This window comes from Castor canadensis, chromosome 9 (assembly GCF_047511655.1).
Source record: "Castor canadensis chromosome 9, mCasCan1.hap1v2, whole genome shotgun sequence".
Lineage (NCBI taxonomy): Eukaryota > Metazoa > Chordata > Mammalia > Rodentia > Castoridae > Castor > Castor canadensis.
Window position 1 is genome coordinate 123,476,048 of NC_133394.1, and position 24,702 is coordinate 123,500,749.

Here is a 24,702-nt window from a genome sequence, read left to right on the forward strand (position 1 = left end):
GCCGTGTGGAAACAGCAGCATGTAGACAAGCCTTCGACAACAGGGGAAGGCACAAAGGACACGGACCCTTGCTTTTCAAAAATACATACCATAGTATAATTGTGAGCCACCTTGTGCAAATCTGTACAGCCTTGGGCATCAGCAAAGGAACGGATTCCAAGGCAGTTGGATGGGTGAAGCTGTTTCATTAAAAACTTACAGCATGCTTCCACAACCTGTGACAGCTGAAGAAGGCAGGCTGTGGATAACAGGCACTCAATGTTATCTTCTTTTAATTCAAGGCGGCCTAATGATAAAAAGAAATTCCATTCATTAGGGAGCCTTATTTTATAAATAACCGATGTTAACAGTAACACTTCTAAATGAAAGCTCACTGCAAGTATTACAAACCTAGAAGGGTTGACACATTCCAAAAACAAAAAAAGTATTAAATATGGAAAAAAATTATTAACTCTTTGTGACTTCTGTTAAAAAAAGGCTTACTTTCAGAATTTTTAAATGATGCATTAATTAGTAACTACTACCTACTATATGTACTTCTCAAATTTTAAACGTAAAATGTAACTATATTAAATAATTCATCTAGGTATATTGGTATTTTAAAATATCATTCCAAAGCTTCATTATGGTAACCACTTTAAAGGTTTTAATATAGAGATTTTCACCTATTCAAGGTATCCCAGGGGTGACGATGGCAGCAGTGGAATTAACCACTAGCTATGGCATGCGTCATTAAAAGCAAAAATCTGAAATCTGATAAATATAACACAAACCTAAGAGGTTTTAACAGACATTTTCAGATTATTACCCGTATATGCATACTGAATCAAAGACCACAATGAGTTCGGTTCTACGCCTTCCATTTTTATTTCTTCTTGTCTTGCTTCTCTGACATCATTAGTAAACATGGCAGCAAAATAATCTGAGACAGAGGAGAGCACCAATCTGAGAATACATTAGAAAAAAAAAATTCATGACCACCTTTACACTGATGTTCATTAATAAATGCTTTATCTTTTTTCATTTGTTGCCCATAGAAAGTACAGAGTTTGACAAATTGCTTTATGCCCTACTTCCTTTGAATAATAAATTGCGGTTATTGAGGAAAATGATTTGCCTGCTCACTACACAAATACTATTTTGTCACATCCGGGAGAAAAAGCTGTGAGCCCACAGCATTAACCTGATTCCAAAATAAAGGGTAAAGGTCATTTGCTGGTTACTGGTTTTGACAATAACCTGAGCTACTTTTGTAAATATATAGGAAACATTTCAAAATGGTTTTATCAAGTTATTTTTAACTTTGATAATATATTTATTATAGCAGTACATGTATTTCATTGTAAAACTGTAATCTTTATAATATTATAGAACTGCATTTTATTTTGGTTTGTCTTTGCTGTACTAGAGATCAAAGATCAAACCTAGGGCCTTGTGCATGGTAGGCAAATACTGAGACACTGATCTACATCCCAGCCAGAACTATAATGTTTGATATAACACATTTTAACATGTGGCAGAGCTATGTCTCTACCAATTTTTTGAGTCACATTTAAGGTAATATATATATATGTAATGTTTATATATTATATATGTATTTAATACATATTATGCATTATATGATATCGAATATACATATACAGTTGGATGGGTGAAGCTCTTTCATTAAAACCTTACAGCATACTTATACAGCATATATTTAAATGTATGTACATAAAGTATATACACATCCTTTTTGAAACATGCATTTTTTCATTTGATTACATGTCTTGATGATATTTCTACATTAGATATTCATATAGGTTTTTTGTTCATTTTTTCGATCCAGCAACCTCTGGGTTATGGGCCCAGCATGCTTTACTGCATCGCTCTGCTACCTCCTTTACTAATTTTTCAAAGAAATGAAAACTACAATACAAAACAACAGATGAAGCTCTCATTGTGCTCTCTGTAATTCCAGGCTCCCCCTTCTTAGGGCTGGCATTGCCGAGTCCTAAGCTTTGCCAAATTGTTCTCCAAAGTACTGCCGCTATTCAGACCCCCACCAGTACTGTACAAAAGTCAACATTTCCCCATAACACTGAAAGATTTAAAAAATTTTGGCCATCTGCAAAATGTTAAATTGTATATTCTTGTTTTCATTTTCATTCATCTGATTGCTAGTATGACTGAAGAATCTTGAAATATTTTTGGTCAATCAGGTCCCGTCTCTGGAGAACTGCCTATTCATTCATTTGCTCACTCACTGAACAAATGCTGGTGTGAGGCTGCCAAGTAATGGGCACCGTTCTAGGTACTTGACATGCATCAGTGCACAACACAGATGAGGCCTTTCTCCATGAGATCTTCTATTGTGGAAGGAAGGGAGGCAAGCAATGAATAGAAGTAAATACTACGGTAGGTGAAAGGATAAGTGCTATGGGAAAAACAGTAGGGCAAAGACAAATAGGGAATAGATGTGAGTTTAATAGTCAAAGGGTACCATCTGGGCAAGACTGGAAAGAGGCAAAGAATTTAGTCATGCAGGCATCTGAACAGCACTGGGGCAGAGGAGCAGCAATACAGAAGTCCAAAGGCAGAAGGAGCATGCCTGGCACATACAAGGAACAACAGGGGTGTATGCAGCTGGTGCAGAATGAGCAAGGACAGCAATAGGAACACTAGACAGTACACCTAGTGTATTTTGCATTTCACACTCAGTGACATGAGCTGTCACTGAAGGGTCTCATCAGAGGAGCAACTGGATCTGAGTCCATGTTAAAGGATCACCAGCTGTTTTGAAGACAGAATGCAGTGATGGCACACTGTAATACCAACTTCTCAGGAGGTAGAGGTAAGAGGATCACAGTCCAAGGCTGGCTAGGCAAAAGTTTAAGACCCTATCTGAAAAACAAACTAAAACAAAAGGATGAGGGCCATGCCTCAAACGGCAAAGCACAAGTACAATGTTCTGAATTCAATCCTCAGTACTGCCAAACAACAACAAGAACAGAATGAAGAGTTAGATGGAAGCAGGGTGAGGAGCAGTGCACACTGGATGGTGACAACTCACATAAGCACACAGCTAAAGTAATGACTTCAGTTTGGATATACTTGAGGCTTTGGGTGCCTCCATGAAATCCAGGTTGACATACGCTTTCTAATAAACCCATGTCGTAACATGGACTCTGTCATGGTTTACAGTAGTATCTTGATAATGTCAACTGACCACTGTGGCACCAAGTTCCTTCTTTCTAATGACTTTACTTGCACTTTCAGAGGGTTTTACAAAAACCTTTGAGGCTGTGTTAGTTAGTGTTGAGGGGCATTAAAAAAAAAGAAAAGAAAACCTTCTGGGATGACAGTGGTAATTAACAATGAACAACTAAAGAATATAAAATTATCAGAAGAAAATGAATTATTCTTTGTTCTTTTTCTTTTCTTACTTTAAAAATAACACATCATTTGTGTACAAGGGTTTTTTTTCCTATTACCATTTTGCATATTTCTTAGAGATCAGCAAACAACAATAGGGATACACGTGGCTATTTAAAATCTAAGGGAGCCAGGAATGTAGTTCAGTGGCAGAGTGCAGGCTTAGTGAGCATGAAGCTCTGGGTTCAATTGGCAGCATCCCTCCCTGCAGAAGGAAACAAACAAACTAAACCTGTTAAGACTTTAGCAGCTCTGTTTCTGCTGGCTTGTTGCTTCTACCTTCTCATAAACTCTTAATTCTATTGTTTATTTAAAGTATCCAATAGTTCAGCTACACATGGTGGTGCATGCTTGTAATCCCAGCACTCAGGAAACTAAGGTGATTGCAAGCATAAACCAGCCTGGGCCACAAACAAAACCAAAAGCAAACAAAAAGTATTTAATAGCTACCTATGTGGGGTGAAAGCTGCTTATAACAATTGAAATCTATGCCAAACATTATTGACTGATGTGAGACTTGTGTGTTTTGTTTCTGTTCTTCTACAAAAGGAAAAATGAACCTTTTATGATCAGTTAATGTGTAATAATACACCATTTTCTTTTTGGCAATTTCATAATAGCCCCTTTCCCCAAAGCATAACAGTCACCATACATAACCAAATTACCTACGAAATATTTCATTTATCTAGAAATTAGAAAAAAATTACCTGTGAGCTGGAATTCTGCGGTCACCAGCAACTAAAATTACATCACATAACTGTTTATGTCTCAAATAGTTTTCCATTTTTTTAAATGTTTGCTCAGCATGATTAAGGGCTTGAAAAAATTCATCTGCTGAACATGGCTCCATAGTATGGCAGGATGATAATGTCTGGCTGCTATTGGAGGTCCTGAAAAGAAAGAAAACACATTTTAAAATATACTAGCTGCATTAAAAAGATCTCTCCTTCAAATCCCGATACTGCAAAAAAAAAAAAAAAAAAAAAAAGCCCCACAATTTTCCTACTGAGTCCTTTTAAAGTCTTCAAATGAAATAGAAGAAAGTATGCTACCAAACAGGATTAATGTATAATCACTTCTTACACTGGTTTTTCTTTTTCTTTTCTTTTTTTTTTTTTTTTTGAGACAAGGTCTGGATGTAGCCAGGCTGTCCTTAAACCAGCATAGTAACATAACACTGAGTGAGTGTGCCATCTAACTGTTAGTCAGCAGCTACACACAGGCTCTTGTACAGCCTATTTTTGAGGTCTCTTTGGTAAACGCAACATCTCTGCTGACAAAAAAGTCAAGTTGTATTCATACTGACAGCCATACTCCCTAACACTATATTTGATGGTATAAGTCGTCATTCTGTTATCTTTAAGGCAAAAAGGCAAGTAAACTATTTGGAGATATAAATCCAAACCATCCTTTACTTTAAAAAAAATGGGTTATGTTCCACAGTTCATCTATTAAATATACTGTCATAAAAACGGTGTTATAAATAATTCTTGTGATTCTCTGGCTAGTCTTCAAAAGTCCAGGTAACCCATGATGTATATTAAATAGGTTAGTTTAGATTAAAGCAGTTTGAAGGCCAAAATCCAGGTGTTCAAAAGATGATTTGAAGTTTCCAAATTGTAATTTCAGGAGCACATATACAGGCATGTGCCACCAGGCCTGACTTCCAGGATCATTTAAGTCAAGTAACCAATATCTGTTGGTTATGCAATAACTAAAGGCCCACCAACTTAGTTCTCACTCCTCACCAGCTCTGAAGGACATTATGAGTGGATACTTTCCTGATCAAGCCTCACTCTATGTGAAACGCATTTTCTTAATATAACTAATAGCCTTATTGATAAAAAGTTACTGGATCTCTTATTTTTAAAGTAAAGGGAACTGAAGCCAAGGAAATCAAGTGGTACCACGAGCTAGAGCTTGTTTATGGCAGAAACAAGACTGTTTACAGAAACTCATTCTCTCCTTCTCCTGGGAATATAGCTCTACCACGTTTCCCAGGCTCTCTTGCTGACAGGTGTGCTCTTATGATGGAAATGAACTTTCACTTCACATAGTTCACCTTAGCTAATGTGGCTCAGTGCAGGTATGGCTTTCCCCTACTTTCCCCATCCGCGGGTTGAATGAAGATAACTGAGGCCTTAGATGCCAGATGAGGTCAAATAAATGAAGGTTCACCAAAGCAAGAACGGTCATCTAGAGTATACTCACAGGAACGCTTCCATTGGACTGAGATGCAACCATTTCTGAAGTCAGCAGTACCTTGACTAATAAACATTCCTACCTAAACTCTTCCCAGTTTGATGTATTTTTGGTGCCATACAAACATGGGCCTGAAAAAAGTGCTCTTGTGGGGCAAGGGATTTAGCTCAGTGGCAGAACATGTGCTTAGCATGTGTGAGGCCCTGCGTTCAATCCCTAGCACCACAAAAGACAAAAAACAAACAAAACACAAAGAGCATCACTGATTTAAGGATAAGAGAAAATTACAATACCTAATTTTTGTAAGCCACAAATTCTTTCAAGAACAAAATAAACAAACCAAATACTCCTTTCTTAGGGCTCCTATATTTTGTATCACAATTCTTGTATTTCATCTGAAATCAGTAGTGACTAAATAATGAGTTAGCTTTTTTTTTTTTGCTACGGGGCTTTGAAGTCAGGATCTCACATTTGCTAGGTAGGTGCTCTACCACTTGAGCCACTCCACCAACCCACTTGTGTGTTGGGTATTTTTAAGAAAGGGTCTCACTTTCATTTTGTCCAGGCTGGTCTTGATACACCATCAGCCTGATCTCTGCCTCCTGAGTAGCTAGGATTCACCCAACTAGCTGAATAATTTTTGAATGATTAATTGGACACCATTCAAACATAAACACTTATCAGTGTTAAAGTTTGAAGGAACAAAATTTTGTTAATACTATCACCATACTTTATTATAAGCTAATTTTGAAGGTAACCTAAACCTACATAGTGGACAGACCATCTCACTTCTTATTAAGAATTTTGAGGGTGTTTTTGGTTCAGATCCTCAAGCAAATCAGGATAACCTGGGAAGCACATGTAGTCAAACCTCACTTTCTGAGACTGATTCACTAGGTCTGAGATGGACCAGAACACTATTTTTCAAAAGTTGTCCAACTGATCCTAACTCCTGTCACAGGCAGAAGACTCCTAGTGTAAGTGCAGCCAAGAAGTTGGTATGTTATAAAATCAGCGTATGATGAACCTATAGTTCAAAATACTGATTTACACAATGGATACTTTACTTCAAATAGATATAAATTAAATTTCCTTGAATAAAATATTTTAAATGAGCTAGTAGAATTTAATGGAATTAAAATGAGCACACAGGCAAAACAGTGTAACTGTTTATATATATAAATATGGTATTGGAGGAGTGGCTCAAGTGGTAGAGCACCTGTTTAGCAAGTGTGAAGCCCTGAGTTCAAACCCCAGTACCACCCAAAAAAAAAATAATTAACAAAACCTGTGCTTCTAAAATGACATTTGAAACTTCTTTGCTTGCTGTCAAGTCTTCAACTGCCATCACATGTTAAATGAACATATTAATGCAATGTGGTCACTGATTCACCGAGATTTCTGGATATAACAATCACTTCCACTGTTCCAAATGAAAGGTTAAAAGAAGTGGAAGCTCCTGATTTGTATCTTAAGGAAAAGTAAAGCCATCATTCACAAAACAAGCAAAAGAGGGTAAGGAACAGAGCTATTCAACAGACTTGAAGGGTTGCACAGCTTTCTAGCAATTCTTGTTTTTATTTTTAAAGACATTTGGTGTGTTGGCACATGCTTGTGATACCAGCTACATGGAGGCTATAGTGGGAGGATGGAAGTCTGAGGCTGGCTTGGGCAAAAATGTGAGGCCTTACTTGAGAAACAGCTAAAACAAAATAAGCACTGGGAGTATGACTCAAGGGACAGAGTACCTGCCTAGCAAGTGCAAAGCCCTGAGTTTAAGATCCAGTACTGAGATTTGGGACTTTACCTATACAAGTATTAAGAATTTCTTTAAACAACAAGAGTTTAGTGTACATCCATACAACCATAGGACACTGAACTATAGACATTAAAACAATTACAGAAGTTTTACAACTAGAAGAAATAGTCAGTCATTGATTTAGCTGCCTTTTTTTGCAGATGGGAAAATATGAGGTCTCAAATGGTCAAAGTGACCAACAAAGGACACACAGGAAGCCAGTTACAAAGCCAGGATCAGAAAGCATTCAGAGCTGATCGAATCATCCATGAGGAATGGGAACCCCTACTAACCTTCACAGTAAGACAGTGAGTCTGAGGACTAAGAGTATGAAGGGAGAAAGACACTGGAATTAAGGATTTTAGACAAAAGCCAGCGCACAGTTTGTGACTGTTCTTTAGCTAGCTAGGTATGACAGCAAGAGTCTTAGGTTTTCACGGAACAGTCACATCCCTGTCCCTGGGTGGATTGTTTGATTCTCTGGCTGTGTGACTGACAATGTGAACACTTCCTCTTTCTTTTCCTATGTGCTTTGGTTTGGAGGATTGAATTGGAGACACTGAGAGCATTTTAGGAAGGTTTTGGAACTCTGCTATCCAATAGAGTAGTCACTAGCCCCAAGGATCTATTATAATTTTTAATAAAATTTTGATTTAATAAGATTTTTAAAATTCAGTTTCCTAGTTGGACTACTCATATTTCAACAGCCCCAAGGGACTAGTTGCTACCAAACTGGATGACATAGATGTGGAACATTTCTGTCACTGCATAAAGTTCTATTGCATAGTGCTAGTCCACAGTCCTGCAGACCTGGGATGAAATTTCACTCTGACATCCATTATGAATCACTGTAGACAAATTATTTAATGTCTCTGAGCCTTACCTTCTTCAATAGCAAAACAGGAATAAATGATACAGTGTTTTTCTTTTAGAGGATCCCTCATGGAGGATTATTAAACAGTCTCTGTACACTCCCAGCACAGAGTAAATGCACAATCAAGGTGAGCTACTGTTAGCTGAATCTCACTTTTCAGTGGCCAGTGGGAAGGCCACTGAAATCTCAGCCATTTCTCCTTATTGAGTGTTTCTGCTTGGTTGTCTTTTTTAAATGACCCTCAACATTATCAATTTTTGTAACTAAATTTCATACTACCTCTTTGCCCTTTAGTAAACTGAACAGATATGCTAATCACAATCCAAACATCTGAAAATAGGTCATTTATGAAGCATTTAAAATATATTTCTAGCTAGGTATGGTGGTATATGCCTATAATCCCAGCGAGGTGGGAGGCACAGGTAGGAGTACTGTAGTCCAAGGCTGGCCTGAACAAAAAGACCTTATCTGGAAAAAAAAAACTAAAAGCAAAAAAAAAAAAAAGGACTGGGGATATGGCTCAAATGGTAGAACATCTAACAAACCTCAGGCCTTGAGTTCAAACTCCAGTACAGCCAATAAAATACAATATAAATATGTACAATATAAATATGTGCGTGCATGTGTGTGTGTGTGTGTGTGTGATTTCCACTTGTTCTTTATATGACAACAAAGGAAATGTGATCTACAACTCTGCTTAGTTTGTACAGTATTACTGACATAGTAAATCATATTTTAAAGAACTGCATGAGATCATATTCAGATCCTTTATAAGAGACTTTCACTGTAATGAACTATATATTGCTGAATATTTCCAGGATACAAGGAAACATTTAATTTTTAGTTTGTCTCTGTAGTAGGCAATGAATTTTTAAGTCAGAAAAATGTCTAAACATAGAAAAGACACAAGAATCAGAAAGCTTCAAATCAACAACTATTTACAGAGCAACTTGTTCCTAACATACAGCCCTGCATCAGTTGGAAAGGTGGGGCTACTGAGGCAGACAGGACTCTTTAGTGAAGGGATGTGGCATGTGAATACTCAAGTTCATAAACTGCAAAATTAAATGGCAATACTGTCTAACTCTTCTACTTGTCCAGATCTCACACAGGCACTTGCACGTGCATGTACACACACAACACGCGTCATCATATTTTAATTTGTTTTCTGAGACAAGGTCCTCTAGCTCAGGCTATCCTCATGCCCCTGCCTCTGGAGTGGAGTGCTGGGATTAGGGACAGGCACCAGCACACCCAGCGGATTTCTTTAATTTTACTTTTATCATGAGATTTTGCACTAGGTTTTCCTTTTTTTTTGTAGAACTGGGTTTGAACTTGAGGCCTTGCTCTTGCTATGTAGACACTCTACTACTTGAGCCACTCCACCAGCCCTTTTTGTATTGGTTATTTCCAAGACTGGGTCTCACTTTATGCGCAGGCCAGCCTGAACTATGATACTCCTGTTTGTGCTTCCCCACTCAGCTGGAAATGACAGGTGCATGCCAGTGCACCCAGACATTGATTGATATGGGCTCTCACTAACTTTTTGCCTGCACTGCCCTTGAACCACAATCCTCCTGATCTCTGCTTCCCAAGTAGCTAAAATTACAGGCTTGAGCCATAGCATCTGATTTTAGTTTTGTTTTGAGAGTCTTGCTATGTAACCAAGGCTGGCCTAGAACTTGCAACCGAGTGCTGAGATTATAGACATGCGTCACCATGCCCAACTTTGCACCAGGAAACAGTAAAAGTAATATAATAAACAAAGTAATATAATAAATAGTAAAAGTAATATTAAAGTTTATTAGGAAAGGAATTTAGTATAACAGGATAAAAGTGGGAAGAAATGGAAAAAGGGGAAAAACATTTCCTGCTCCCCATGCAGGAAATGGAATACTGATTTAAAACACTGGACCCCATCTCTTAGTCTTATTCTTTCAGAGAGCTGGGGGGAACACATGTGGTCCAAGATAAAGGATGTGGATGGCTGAAATGGCTGTTAAAACAGGGAGGTGTCCCTCAGTCCACACCAGGATTTCTTAGTGGAGCAAGTTTTCAAATAAAGTTTTAAAAATTACATCACAAGGACTGTACTATGCATGAGTTTGAGCATGAGAAGAGCTGCTCTGAAAGTGAACAGTCTGCTTGGCTTGCTCCCTGCATAAGAGCTTGGCTCTGGCCACCTGTCCATGGCTTGTGGCCTTTAAAGTCATGTCTTTGCAAAGGTGCAATTACCATGTCATGGATTTTTAGGCATCGTTTTATAACTATGCAAAATCACAAGTATAAAATAAAAACAGAAATTGCTACTATAGGCTAGCAGTCTCTAAATTTTTGATGTATGCCCTTTTCCATATATTTTTAAGCATGTGTCCAAATATCAATATTTACTAATTTAGAAAAGACAGATATTATTGTACAATTATTTGTAAAATACAGATAAAACAGATTTTAAAACTAAGACATACATAGACATTCTAAAATATACATATTTGTTATTACTTCACAGATCATCTTGTTCATCCCCAAACACAGTATTTCCTATTGGAGAAGGGAAAGATTCATATTTAGGAAGGCAACGGGAAACTTGCAATGTTTCTCAGCTTACATGCGTAAGGAAGAAAAGGCGTTAAGTTGTCCTCTTTAAGGAGGTGCTCCCCTCTAAGGAGAGAACAAGCCAATTTCACAAGGAGAAATGGTAAGAGCCTAGGAATAAGAGTTATCTTCAGGGGCTGGGGATGCAGCAGTGGTAGAGCATGTGGGTAGCGTGCGTGAGGCCCTGGGTTTGAGTCCCCAGTCTCTCTCCTAAAGGAGTATTTTCATCCTTTATCTTTTCAAGGCAAACATAGTTCAATTTGGGAATTTAAGGGTTGTTCCCCTCTTCCTCCTGGTACACAATGGCCAAGATATTTGTGGTGAAGAGTTACATGTTTCTATGAATCACCTTTTCTTAAATAATAACTAGTGTGGGGAGGGTGGACCAATGAACATTCTCATACAATGTTGGTGAGAATCAGCATAGCAGTAACATTCCTGCTTTGAGAATACAAATGAAAAACCCTAAAAACTTGTATACCCTGGGACTCTGTCTAGAGGATATGAAATAATCATCTATAGAATCTATATGGACAGATAATTAAGAGGAATATATTGCAACAATCTATAAATTAGTTAAACAAAAGATATAACCTTACATGGAAGAATGGTGTGGCCATTTAAAAAGAGATGATATTTAATGACATGAAAAGTTGTTTTAGTGGACAAAACTGTTTTTGCCAGTTTCCAGGAATTCCTTCTTCTGGCTACCTTTTGAGAAACACATATTCCCCACAGCTTGGGCAGAGGTTACTAACAGCTGAGGCATGGTGAGTAGGAATATCTTATCTCCTGGCAGTAATGATGGGTTCTGGTTGTGCACAAGATCCAAACAAGGCCATTTCATGATGCTTGTTGGCACTTTTAGAAAAGAGGTTCTAAGCTGACAAAATATAAGCATGGAGCTGCTAATGCATTGTTTTCTTTTTTGCAATACACATTATTCCAGAGTCTACCTGAAATAATGCCATTGCAAAGAAAAACAATCTAGAGTGTGAGAGAGAAATAAATAACTGGTGTGGTTTAAGAATCTGAGTCCAACCATGTCTGAGTAAACTCTATCCTTGGATTTTTTACTTGCCTTCATGAACCAAAAATTTTGAGTTTTTGCTTAAGTCAGTTGGATTTGGTTGCCTTTTGCAACCAAAAAAGTTCTGATTTAAAATTTTACATTAGGGTAAAAAAAGCAGGTTATAAAAGAGTATGTTCAATAAAGATTGAGATTTCTATTTTTAAAATTCATATTATTACTATACATGTATAAAAATATACCAGGACAGTGCTCGCTTCGGCAGCACATATACTAAAATTGGAATGATACAGAGAAGATTAGCATGGCCCCTGCGCAAGGATGACAAAAAAAAAAAAAAAAAAAAAAAAGATGAACTTGCATCTTTAAGCTGCTGTGTTTCTGAACCTCTTTGTTAGATTATCTTAGCCTATGCTATAATATACTACTTCCTTTTAAAGTTAATGACCACATTATATACTTATGCGCCTATGTGCTGTTGTTTTCATGCCAAATATATCTGATTCTAAAAACTTAAAACTTCACTTCCAGTTCTAAATGTAATATATGCAAAATAAAATATGAGCAGTAAGTAGCATACTCAATTTCTTCTGCTTTAAAGGTCTAGAGTTAAAAAAGCCAGTTGTGTGACTGCAGTGCCTGTGACTCTTCAGCTTTCCCAGCGTTCTAAGGAACTTCTGGTAGACTAGTATAATTTTAATAAACTCCTATTGTGTTTATATCATCTGGGCAATTTCAATTATTTAAAACTAAGAACCTGATTGATACAGCATACAGATAGGCTGTATTTGAACTACCAAAGGAGCTTAATATTTAATATTTGGTGCTAAATACCAAATATATAATACACACGGAGTATTTTCTGGGGAAGGTTACATAGCTTGTGTCAGATTCTCAAGGGAGTCTATGATCCCATATGTGCATATAAGTGAGAAGGGGGACAATGCAATCTATCCTTCCCAAAGATAAGTATATGATAGTTGTGCTTCCTTGCCATCTTGGGAAACAAATTTTAATTTCATACAGAAATATAAAGGATTTAAAATTTAAGCAACTAGAATCAGACTTGATCAAACAATGAAATCCAGAGACTACATAAAAGATGTCAAGAAAAGAAGAACCCTGGAGGAAAGGTACCTATGAAGATATCCTTTGCTGGGAAAGGAAGAGGACCTAAAAGCCTTTAAGATAAGTTAAGGTGTAGCAAATTATCTGACCAAGGAACAGGAGAGTTGAAACAGAGAGTAGAAAGCAACCAGCAAGATGAGTCAGATTAATGGAATTGTGGATGTGGTCTAGACTCAGGATCTTGCACATGCCTAGCAAGCTCTGTCATTTGAGCCATGCCCCCAGCCTCAGCTGGTATATCATATGTATTTTCCCATTGTATTTTGAATATTTTAAGATGTCAATCTCGAATATGCTCAAAATGTTTCCTACATATATTGTTATTTGCAGATATTATATAAGAAATAGAACTGTTCCCAGAATTTGATGAATGTCACTGAAACTTCTTTTGACATTAACAGTGATAGGCTTTGATTTGTTTAGAGCAGAAGGACAACTACTCAGAAGTCTGACTGTTCACTTATCAAAAAGCTGAAAGCAATAAATGTATCCTTATGGCAAATGTCAAAGACTCAGCTACAGAATTAAAGGAAGATAAGGAACTAGATACGTTTAATTTAGGAAAAAAAGGCAGAATGAAAATACACACACATAGGACATTATACATACAACCTAGAATGCTTTGCAATAAGATGTTAAGGCTGAAATTTTAAGCCATCAGGAATATGAAATTGTTTTTACATATTCCCCTCATACCAAAAATCAGAAGCATTTTCTTTCAGTACATTTTGTTTTGAAATAGAATTTTAGGAAAAGTTTCCTCTCTGAATTGTGAACCATCCAACTCCCATCTTACTTTGATCAATCTTCTTGATTAGCATTTTTAAAGTAACTATGTTTAGTTTAGGCTTTAAAATATTTTATTTTTATATCTCTTAAAATAATATCAATTTTTAAATCCTGAAAAATGCACATAGCAATCTCTCAGTCAAAACAAAAATCTTTTTTATTTCCTAATGAATACATCACCAAGATGTTATTTCACTGGGCAAAACAAAGAACAGGTTAAATTTCAGAAATCATTAGCTATGCAACTACCTTTGTTTAAGGAAGTAAATTACAGTTACCGATGTGTGTATAATCTTTCCAAGATTACACATGTATATAAATTTTATACTCACATTATAGCTTCTCCAGGTAACAGAAACATACTAAGAATTTTATAACCAATGGGGTGGTAAAAGAATGAATGTTTCGTTTTCTTCTAATTTTGTTTAAAAACATCTTGCTGTTTCAATTTTCAAGTGGAACAATGATTATTTTTCAGTACCCCACAAAAATGATAAACTAAAAACCTTCTATTGTATATGATATTCTCCTCATGGCAACAAGTATCCAAAGAAGATACAAAACAATGAAATTACAGTTACCCAATTGATTTCCACGTTAAAATTATTACTGATTTTTCTATTACCTTCAGATAATGACAAGTCATGAACTAATTTTAAAAATTATAAATTAAATACACTATTTACCTATGTAAAGATACTCCCCTCTCTCCATTACATAAATGATTACAGATGATTGGTCTATATTTTTTATCATTCCAACACCACAGTTCAGAATTCCATGTTCTGAAGGTTAGAAGAGGAAAAGGTAGTAAATATTCCCAAGCAAGAGATCGTTAAATATATGAATTCATTTTGCGTCACTCCCTTTTGATGCCCACATTAACAATGAGCAACTTACAAATTACAAGTGTCATCAAAATCTGTGAAGAAATTTTAAAAGAAAAAAAGTAATCAAACTAGGCAATGATATGCTAGTTGTGCTTTTAAATATTTAGGAATATTTTCAAGTAAAGATGAATTAGAAAGATGACTTTCACACTTTAACTTGTTACATGGTATGTTATACCTGTTTAAGCTAATAAGAAAAGCCATTTTCTAAAGAAAACAAAAGCCAGATTCTAAGAAAGAAGATGAATAAAGTTATTATGAAATGATCAATTTTTCTTTATTTTCTTTCTTCTGGTCCCCTTTCTAACCAATTGACTGTATTTAGTCCCTCTATGTTACTTTAAACTCTCCTAAAAGAATGTCCTTCATTTCTCTAAATAGCATACATTTCAATGCAAGTACAGGTAACAGGAATTAGTAGCTGTCCATCTTAGGAAGAGACATACATGTTACTTAGTATTCCTGTATTAGCACAGAGAGCTGCAACACAGACAGGACAAAGAGAAATAATCACAGAAAAACAGTATTGACACTGAAATGGTGTTCAAAAATTTGGTAACTACAATGTGTGTCTCTAGGTAAAATCTTTCATTTTCATTAAATTGAAAATGATTATATAATCTAATATAAACTGTCACAAAAATCTTATACTATAGAAATGTCTTCTATAGTTTTGCTATGCATATAGAAGATATATGAAAAAAAGCAAACCACCAGGTAATGATGCACAGAACTGCTACTATATATTATTTCCAAAGCAGAGCCAGATCTATATGTGAAAACAAGGTATTTCAAAATGAATGCTGCTTGTTGTCTTTATAATTTGATAGAATTAATCTCAGAATATTTTTTAAATCCTAGCAAAAGTACATGTTTATACCAGGACACTACATATGTGGCTGCATGTAGGTGTACATATAATCACAGATTTTTAAATAATCAATACTAAGTTATTTTAAGACATTATAGAATATAAATAAGCCCACACCCCATTTCTAACAGTAAGAAAATAATCAACCTGCATGAACTGGAATCAGATTCATTTTCTTCTTCACTAGTGCCATCATCCACTTCTGGTCTATCCAGCCAATGTGCACCGCCACAGTCTTCTGCTGTAAACTCAAATGCAGGGACTTCAGAGGTGGATGCCATTGGCCAAGAAGGTGAATTCTGAAAATCCAGTTGGCTGGACCTTCGGTAACCAATTGAAGCCAAAGGCAATTGTAGGCTACATGGATCTAAAAACTTTCTACCACCGCTTGCTCCAGTCTGTCCTCGATGCCAAAATTCTCCCTGCTGGCTGTCAACCGTAGAATTAGGAGATGACGCTTGATGGCCAAACCACCTCCATCTGATTTTCAAAATCTGTTTCACATCAAACTCTTTACGAGAACCAGACATCCTCAGAGAAACCAAGTGATCGTCTAGGAAACGGGCAAAAATCACTGCACACAGATTGGTGCATCCAACCAAGACAAGAAGTATATGCCCTGCTGTACACAACAAACAAATTTAAAGAAAAATAAATAACATTCATATATATCTACATTTACTTTCATGCCAATATATCAGATTATAAAGAACAAAGGATAATGAATAAAGATGAAACACGGTGGAACATTCCGTTCAATCAGAGCAAACTCTGATCCACCTATCCTGAAGCAGCTAGCCCACTTTCCGGCTCTCCTTTCCTCACTGACCATTAGCTCTCACAAACACTGGCAGCATTCATTAAAGTCCTTTCAAATGCAGAACGTCACCCCTTTTCTTAAACCACAAATGACAGAGACAGAAAGCACTATCCCAGCGCTGTATCTCTGTCTCCACTGCTTAGTGTGTTAACTCTTTTATTGCTGAAACAGAAAAGGATTTCAGAGCATTTTCCTTTGTACTTAAAAATCAGCTCACAACCAAAATGTTTCTGTTTTTAAATGAAGTTCCTAAATGAGATACCGTAAAACAAGTTTTTTAAAAAGCGCAAGATGAGTTCTGATTTTTGAGATTTGCTCTTTAGGTGAGGGGAAGAGGGAGGAGATACAAAGGTGGGGCTCCAGATTGTCACCTTCTACCTTTGTCTTCCTTCAGAAAAGGAGTGTGTATCTAATTAATGCAGTAAGATGCTAGATAAGACTTCATTTAATCAAAGAATAATGAGAAGAATCAGAAGAAAAGTTTGAAAGCCAGGAAGGATCAAAATATGATGGTACTTACTCTTTTCCAAATAAAAAACCTGCAGCCAACATTTCTCCAAAATTAAGAATAGGGCCCCTTTCATTTAGCATAATACTCAAGATTTCTAAGGCCCTTCTTAGGAAAGGAAAAAGTAGCTCAAGAAGGCTACCGAGGACTGGAGAGGACAATTTCTTAGGTTACATGTACCCCCATGGTGCCCTCTGTTGTTAGCAAGCAAAGCAATGTGTGAACGTGGACATAGTTAAGAGAAATTAATAAAGTAAATAAAAATACTGAGTAGTTATTGTGAGTAATGCAACAGATTATTAGGCATTGTGGAGGACACAGAACTATCATCTTTGTTTCTAATCTCCAAAATTAAACCTAGCTCTGAAACAAAACATATTTGACAACTTGAAACATGAAATTTTATAGTGCTGCAATATTAAAATTTTGTACTCTATTAATGCAGAATTTCAGTTTTCAAAGTCCTAAATATCTACTCCTGTATCAAATAATTTCACACAAAGGCAATACCGTATTGACTGATCCAAAATCAAAACAAACAAAAAGCTGCTTCTGAGGCATAAAAAATTATTGTGAGGCACATCTCAACCTCAGCTCATTACCATGATAACTATGCAGAAAGACAGGGATAAGAAGCCTGAAAACCACCTACAGTCCAGTGTTAAAGGGTGTTGGGGCAGGGGAGGGAAGGGCCCCACAAAACTAAGAAAGAGAAAGGAGCTGTCAGGACCTAGTGAAGTGGTTACGTTTCATTAGGCATGGGCTTCTAAGAACAGTAAGAAGTTGTTTAGATTTCTATAAAGAAAGAGATTAACAAAAGCAGGGAGTGCTGGCAGTGGCTCAAGTGGTACAGTGCCTGTCTACCAAGCGTGAGGCCCTGAGTTCAAACCTCTATACTGCCAAAAATCAATCAATAAATAAAACACAAAAAACAAAAAGCAGGAAGTGAGCATACTGACAAGGAAGGAGGGGAAATAGATTCATCAGGCAGTCAGCCATACCTAATTGATTTTAAGGAGTAGGAGATAAAGTAAAGGTGTTATTAAGACTACTGAACAGGCTGATGTTTTAGAAGATTGATTTGGTAGTAGCAGGCAGAACGTGTTAGAATCATCACTCTCCCCTCTCCTCTCAAGTCAGACTGCTTCTTTCAATACCGTTCTCACTCCACTCACTTAACTTTATTTGTACTTTGCAGCACAGACTGGCGGCTTCATCATTTCTACTTTCCAACAGACAGGCAGCTGCATCAGTCATGACAGTCAACATTACATTGTTTCTTCTTATACAATGCTGTTTGTGTATCAATTTCCCTGGTTCTGAAATCCTACCCATCCTTCAAGGTATAAGCTCAGGCACTGACTGCCACACTTTACAAACACTTCTTCAATACTCCAGGCTTGTGGTTCCCAACAATAGTAGCAGCAATCCCTCTCTCCACCCCAAAGGCTTCTGGAAATTGGGGGAAGGGTAGATTTTTAGTTGCAATGGAGTGTGCATAGGCATTAAGTGGGCAGAGGCCAGAGATGATAAACATCTTGCCATGCAAGGTATAGACTGACACAATGAAAATCTGTCACTTCTGCTGGAGGTATTGCTCAAATGATAGAACACTGCCTAGCAAGTACAAAGCCCTGAGTCCAAAACTCCAGTACAGTCTCCCACCTCTAAAGAAAGAAATAAAACTGTCACCGCAATAGCTCATAATAATCTTGCCATCACTCTTTTCATTCAAATAAGTACTTACCAAGTACTCATACATACAGGGCACCACAGAGATTGACCAATCACTAACAGATCTTGCTTTTAAGAAGTCTGAAACTTACACTCTGACAAAGGAGAGGATAATTAAACGAGTATTACAAAAGAAAAAATTTTGACAAATTTATATCAATAAAACTTTGTATTGGAGTCAATAGATGAGTGTGAGAGCACTGACCAGAGGTTCTAATCTAGCTTCAACAGCTAGATGTGACTTTCGTTTTTATTGTTTAGTTGAATAATTGAAGCCTGAATTCAAGGTGGCCTTCATTAAAGGCCACTGAGATGTGAGACATTTCTTAACATGAATTCTCTGTAAGAAGAAAGTCAAAGACTTAAATGTTACATATAAGTAACTCTACTCCCAAGAGGGTCCTAATGTCTTTTTACCAAAAATTTGAGCTATAGAATAAATACAGACGTCTGTAATGTCGTAGCTGTTCTGCAGGTAGGAAATCAGTCATTGAAATAAGCTCCAAGATTCTAAAGGGACCCAGGACCTTGAGTTGGAAAAGGCCAAGAAGTAGCACTTAACTGCTACTGTCATATCATATGTGCATGTGTATGCATATAGAACCACACATATTTCACAGATATATATTTTTATTTTTTAATATATCTATATATAGAGACATATATGCTTGTATATATACACATATGCATATACAAACAAAACCAAAAAAAACTTTTTACATGAGTGGACTCCTAACATGCTTTTTTTCACTGATATACCTTTCTTTTGTCACTCTTCCTTCACTCATCAACTCAATAATCAACATAAACAAAGGCGAATATAGCTTTTCATGTGTCTCCTCATGCTTACAAAATCATATATAAACTTATATACACATTTATAGTTGTGGTTATTGCTAAAAGAGAGATCATATTGAAAACATCTTTTTGGCATTTTGTTTTTCTTACCTAATTTCATATGTACATGGAAATATAAATCTTTAGCAGTTTCATCACATTTCATAACTATAAAACAACTCATTACACTATTTTCTTGCTAGTGGGCATTTGGGTTAATCTGAAGTTTTGTCTGCTAGCTATTAAATTACGTTGAAGTAAACATCCTGTGAATCTGTCTATGGAACATATTCCCATGAGAGCCACTGCACTGAAAGTACATGTATTTTAAGTCTGAGTAGTTTTACTTTCCCAACTTTCACATTTCAGGCATAAAGGGAGTGAACCCTTCTCATCTATTTTCAAAGGCCTGACGCTTAACAGTGAGTATTATACTTTTTTTTAACTCCTAATGAGCACTGACCTTGAGCATAATTTTATAGACTTACTGGCCATTTTGGAGCTACCTACTCATACTTTTTGCTTGTTTTTTTTTTTTCTTTTGGGCCATTTGTCTTTGCCTTATTATCAAGTAGAAGCTTTTGTGTGTTACAGACATTCAGACTATATTGTTCTTGTTTTGGAAATACTTTTTTCTAGTCTGTTGTCCAGATGGATAGCAACATTTTAACATAAAAGTTTGACACACAATAGAGAAGTGTGCAGATCACAAGTGAAGAGCTCAGTGAACTTCTGTGTATGAACCAACTGTAAAACCTTCATCCAAGTTCAGGAACGATTGTGATCAGCAGCATTCAGAAGTCTTCCTCATGCTTCCTCCCAAAGGTAGCCACCATCCTTAGCATAAGTTAGTTTCACCTGCTTCTGAACTTCATTCAAATGTACTCTTTTGTTTGCTACTGTTCTGAAATTAATTTGTTGCCTGGAGCAGGAGGTGCAGACCAGAGGTAGAGTGCTTGCCTAGCGTGTGCAAGGCCCTGGGTTCAATCAGTAGCAACACACACACACACACACATGCACACACACACACACACACACATGCACGCACGCACACGCACACACACACACATGCACGCACGCACACGCACATGCACACGCACGCACACACACACACGCACTCACACACACACATGCACGCACGCACACGCACATGCGCACGCACACACACACGCACGCACACACACGCACACACGCACACGCACGCACACACACGCACACACACACGCACACACACGCACGCATGCACACGCACACACGCACGCACACACATGCACGCACACACACATGCACGCACGCACGCACACACACACGCACACACGCGCGTGCACGCACACACACACACGCACACGCACACACACACGCGCGCACACACACACTATCTGCTGTGTGTAGCAACTGGTTAGTTTGTATAGCTATTCCACTATGTAAATTATACAGCCATAAAAATCCATTATATTGCTGATGTGTCAGTTGTTTCTAATTTTAAGCAATTGTAAATAATGCTGCTATAAACATTTTTAGACCTGTTGTCTAGTGTACACATTTATGTATATTTGTGTGTGTGTGTATCTCCAGAATTGAGACTGCTAGGTCATAAGGTATACATGTGTTCAACTGTGATTTTTTTTTTTTACCCACTTACACTCCAATGAGCATTGAGAGAATTGCAGTTACTTCACATCCAGCTACCAGTCTTTTCTGTATTGTCATTTGGATCCACCTCCAGCCAGCCAATCTTTTCTTTCTTAGTCATTAGGATTTGGCTGGGTATCCTGGAGCATCCCTGCTTTCCCACTGCATTTCCTTACTATGAATACTGTTAAGTAATGCTTCCTGTTCTGTATTTGGATGTCCTCTATGAGATGGACAGGTGGATCTCTTCTCCTACCGTCTACCTTCTTGGTTTGGAGGAGCTCTTACATTTCTGGTATTTTCTTTGTGAAAAATATGTAGTAGCTGAAACATTAATGCTCTTACGGCATGAAATTCAGCATTTATTCAAATAATACGTTTTTCTCTGTCCCATCAGCTGTTGTCAAACAACATAAAATTGTTTCAGCCAAAAATTCATCTAGTTCTGACAAGAAGTACATCTTAAAATAATTACACTGCTAAATTATTAGAATGGTCATCACTAACTATGTAACTTAGATATCTTACTATTCTCAATTCCCACCCCTCTTTAATGTTTTTCATAGGACCTGACCAGTACTTGGCAGATTAGATGTTTGTTTGCTTATTGTCTTAAACCTCACTGCAAATAATTTCCAGTAGAGCTTGATTTGTTCACCACAGCAACCCTAGCACTTAAGAGTAGTACCTGGCAAACAGCAGCACTCAATAAATATTTCTGTAATAATGAATGAACCCAACTATTATAGGAGCAATAACAAAAAAATGTATTTCTAATTGTAAAATAAAGTAACAACAAATATTTTTAAAATATAAGAGAAACATTTATCTCTGGTGATAAATCATTTTCAATGTTTTTCAACTTATGGAAAAAAGTCATAATGTTATTCTAAAAATTTTTTCTAATTTTTTTTTTTGGTGGGACAGAGGTTTGAACTCAGGCCTTCACATGTGGAAAGCAAGCTTGAGCCACACCTCCAGTCCTATTTCATTCTTAAGGCATAAACTATCACTTTGAAATCCAATGGCTAAATAACATTAATCTTTTCAAACTGACACACACTTTCTTCAAATTGATTATAAAATTATACTCTTAATAACCTTATTTATCTTAGTAACTTTGCTTAGTTCAGGTTAAACTTCATCTATAAAAACTCACACATTATTAAAATAGATAATGTGTCAGTTATGAATACATTTTCCAAAAAGTAATTAAGACACCCACCTGAAATTTGTTTTGAATCTGCTCAAATGTTAGTCTATGAATTTAAAAGATGACACTATTCAGAATTATAACAAAAACAATAAAATGTCATTAAGATAGAGTGCAGATGAACACACTTAACAGTATGGTTTTTAAAGCTTTGGCTTTGGAAACTAATAAGCCCATGCCTCAGGCATGTAATAAATTTTGTGTGTTCTTTTCCCTGTTTTTTTTTTTTTGGTTTGTTTTTTAAGCTATGGCTTCAGTCAAAATTTAAATCACAGCTATTTGAAAACTAGTTTATATGAATAATCATCATTATAAAAATCTCACCTCACATAACAGTTTTTAGGTAATAGTATTTGTGAATAACTGGTTTTAAAGGATTTATTCTTACAGTCTAAAATGTGCAATATATAATGAAAACATCAAGAACTCATTTTATTATGCTAATAACCAAGCAGCACTCACCTGCCTAAACTTCCCCTCAACTATAAAAAGAATGCGTGGTATCATATAGTTCTGAAGAGCCCTCTACAGTGTAGCAATTCTAGGATACTTTTAAAAATTTATCAAATTAGTCTTCTATCAGAATTTAGCTTATTTCTAAAATTTGAATACTATAATAATTCTAACATTTAAGTTCCACTAAATACTTAAAAATTATGGTGGCAGAAGATATATCAGTTAATTTTTAGCCAGACTAGGAAAGATTTGCTTTTTCCAACCTTGACTTTAATTCCAGAAATATAACAGATATTCTATACCTCCTCTCCAACCTTATAAAGTTATTATCATAAATGAAAAAAATCCCATATTTATGTAAATTCAACAAATATTTGTTATATGTAAAGAACAGAAAATAAGAAGCAGGCACTGGTACTCACACGTATAATCCTAGCTACTCAGGAGGCAGAGATCAGGAGGATCACGGTTCAAAGCCAGCCCGGGCAAATAGTTCACAAGACCCTATCTTGAAAAACTCCATCACGAAAAAGGGCTGGTGGAGTGACTCAAAGTGTAGGCCTTGAGTTCAAGCCCCAGTACCACCAAAAAAAAAAAAAAAAAGAACAGGAAACAAAGATAAAAATAGGCTATAAGATCCATAGGGCAGGGGCCCAATATCCCTAATACTTTATATCATACATGGCATTAAAATACTTACTGAACTTAAATTTAAAAAATAATGAATTAACAACACAGATTTTGAATTGAAAGATCTTAAAACTTGGGCAGGTGGTTTTGAATGAAAGACTTACTGAATTATCCAGGAGTGAGTATGTCCTGTACTTGGGTGAAGAGGAGATTCTTAAGGTGAGGTATACCTCACACAGATGAAGCTGACAAGGGTGAAAATGATTTTCTGAAAGAAGGTATACAGTAGGGACGCCAGTTCAAAAATTCTACTATGTAAGAGGTACAGTTTAATCGTGGCTGAAAGTAAAAAAAATATCTGAATGTTAAAATATTTCAGAGAAAGACATTAGGGTGTCTCTGGCAAATCAACAGGAAGAGTCAAAGGCAACAGTATTTTCCAACCGGGGTGACTGGGAAAATGACATAAATAAGAAGTAAGGACACAGTTTTGGGAGGATTGAATGTAGCTCTGGACAAGTTTGGTTTCAATTATTCACCTAGCAACCAAATGGTTAGAAACAGGGGTCTAAAGCAGAATCTAGCTTATTCTTTAAAAAAAATCTATTGAAGAAATCAGAAAAGTGTAGATAAATGCTGAGTTGTTAACACTGGTCATCTTAGCAAAATTACCACAAATACCTTGGCACCAAAATTTCTTTTATAATTAGAAAAACTTAAAATACACTTTGAAATCCAAAATTAAGATTTTGAGCCAGATGGCTCATGCTTGTAATCCTAGCTATATGGGAGGTTAAGATCAAGAGGATTGTGGTTCAAGGCCAGCTAGGGCAGGGAGTTCATGAGACCCTCACCTCAACCAGTAGCTGAGTAAGGAGGCATGCTCTTGATATCCCAGTTAGAGTAGAAAGCATAAAATATGAGGGTCTTGGTCTCAGATGGCCTGAGCAAAAAGTGAGATACTATCTCCAAAATAACCAGGGCAAAAAGGGCTAGAAAAGCATAGTGTGAGTGGCATAGTACCTCCCTAGTAATGCCAAACTCTGAGTTCAAATCCTAGTACACCAAAAAAACCCTGGAGCACAATGTTAAACCACTTTGTTAAAAATAACTGGGAAATATTTGATTTAATCAGTAAATGAAAATTAAGAATAAATATGAGATTCAAATTCAGCTGCAACAAGCTGAGGGATGTGGCTTTGTAAGTTTCATGTTAGATTGAAAACTCAGCAGTTGAGAACTCTGGTATGCACTGAAAACTGAAAACTGAAGTGTGGATTC

At 36.5% G+C, this 24,702-nt stretch overlaps 1 protein-coding gene and 1 non-coding gene across 10 annotated transcripts in view; one reads left to right on the top strand and one right to left on the bottom strand.

Annotated features, from left to right (window-relative positions):
* Klhl5 (kelch like family member 5) overlaps window positions 1-24,702 on the bottom strand; it is a 200,906-nt gene that overhangs the window by 153,382 nt on the left and 22,822 nt on the right. For 2 of the 9 annotated variants that reach the window (XM_074042439.1, XM_074042441.1), the window contains exons 2-4: window positions 4,122-4,304; window positions 809-945; window positions 90-286 (exon numbers count right to left, since the gene is read on the bottom strand). In XM_074042439.1, the coding sequence (XP_073898540.1) occupies window positions 90-286; window positions 809-945; window positions 4,122-4,264 (477 nt within the window). In that variant the 5' untranslated portion in view covers window positions 4,265-4,304. Of the gene's footprint in view, window positions 1-89; window positions 287-808; window positions 946-4,121; window positions 4,305-14,516; window positions 14,616-15,738; window positions 16,214-24,702 lie in introns of those variants that run through there. The other 7 variants (XR_012435829.1, XM_074042438.1, XM_074042437.1 and 4 more) reach the window with 7 other exon arrangements.
* On the top strand, window positions 12,163-12,269 carry LOC141411123 (U6 spliceosomal RNA). Its single transcript, XR_012435964.1, has one exon. It is a non-coding gene; the product is annotated as a U6 spliceosomal RNA (small nuclear RNA).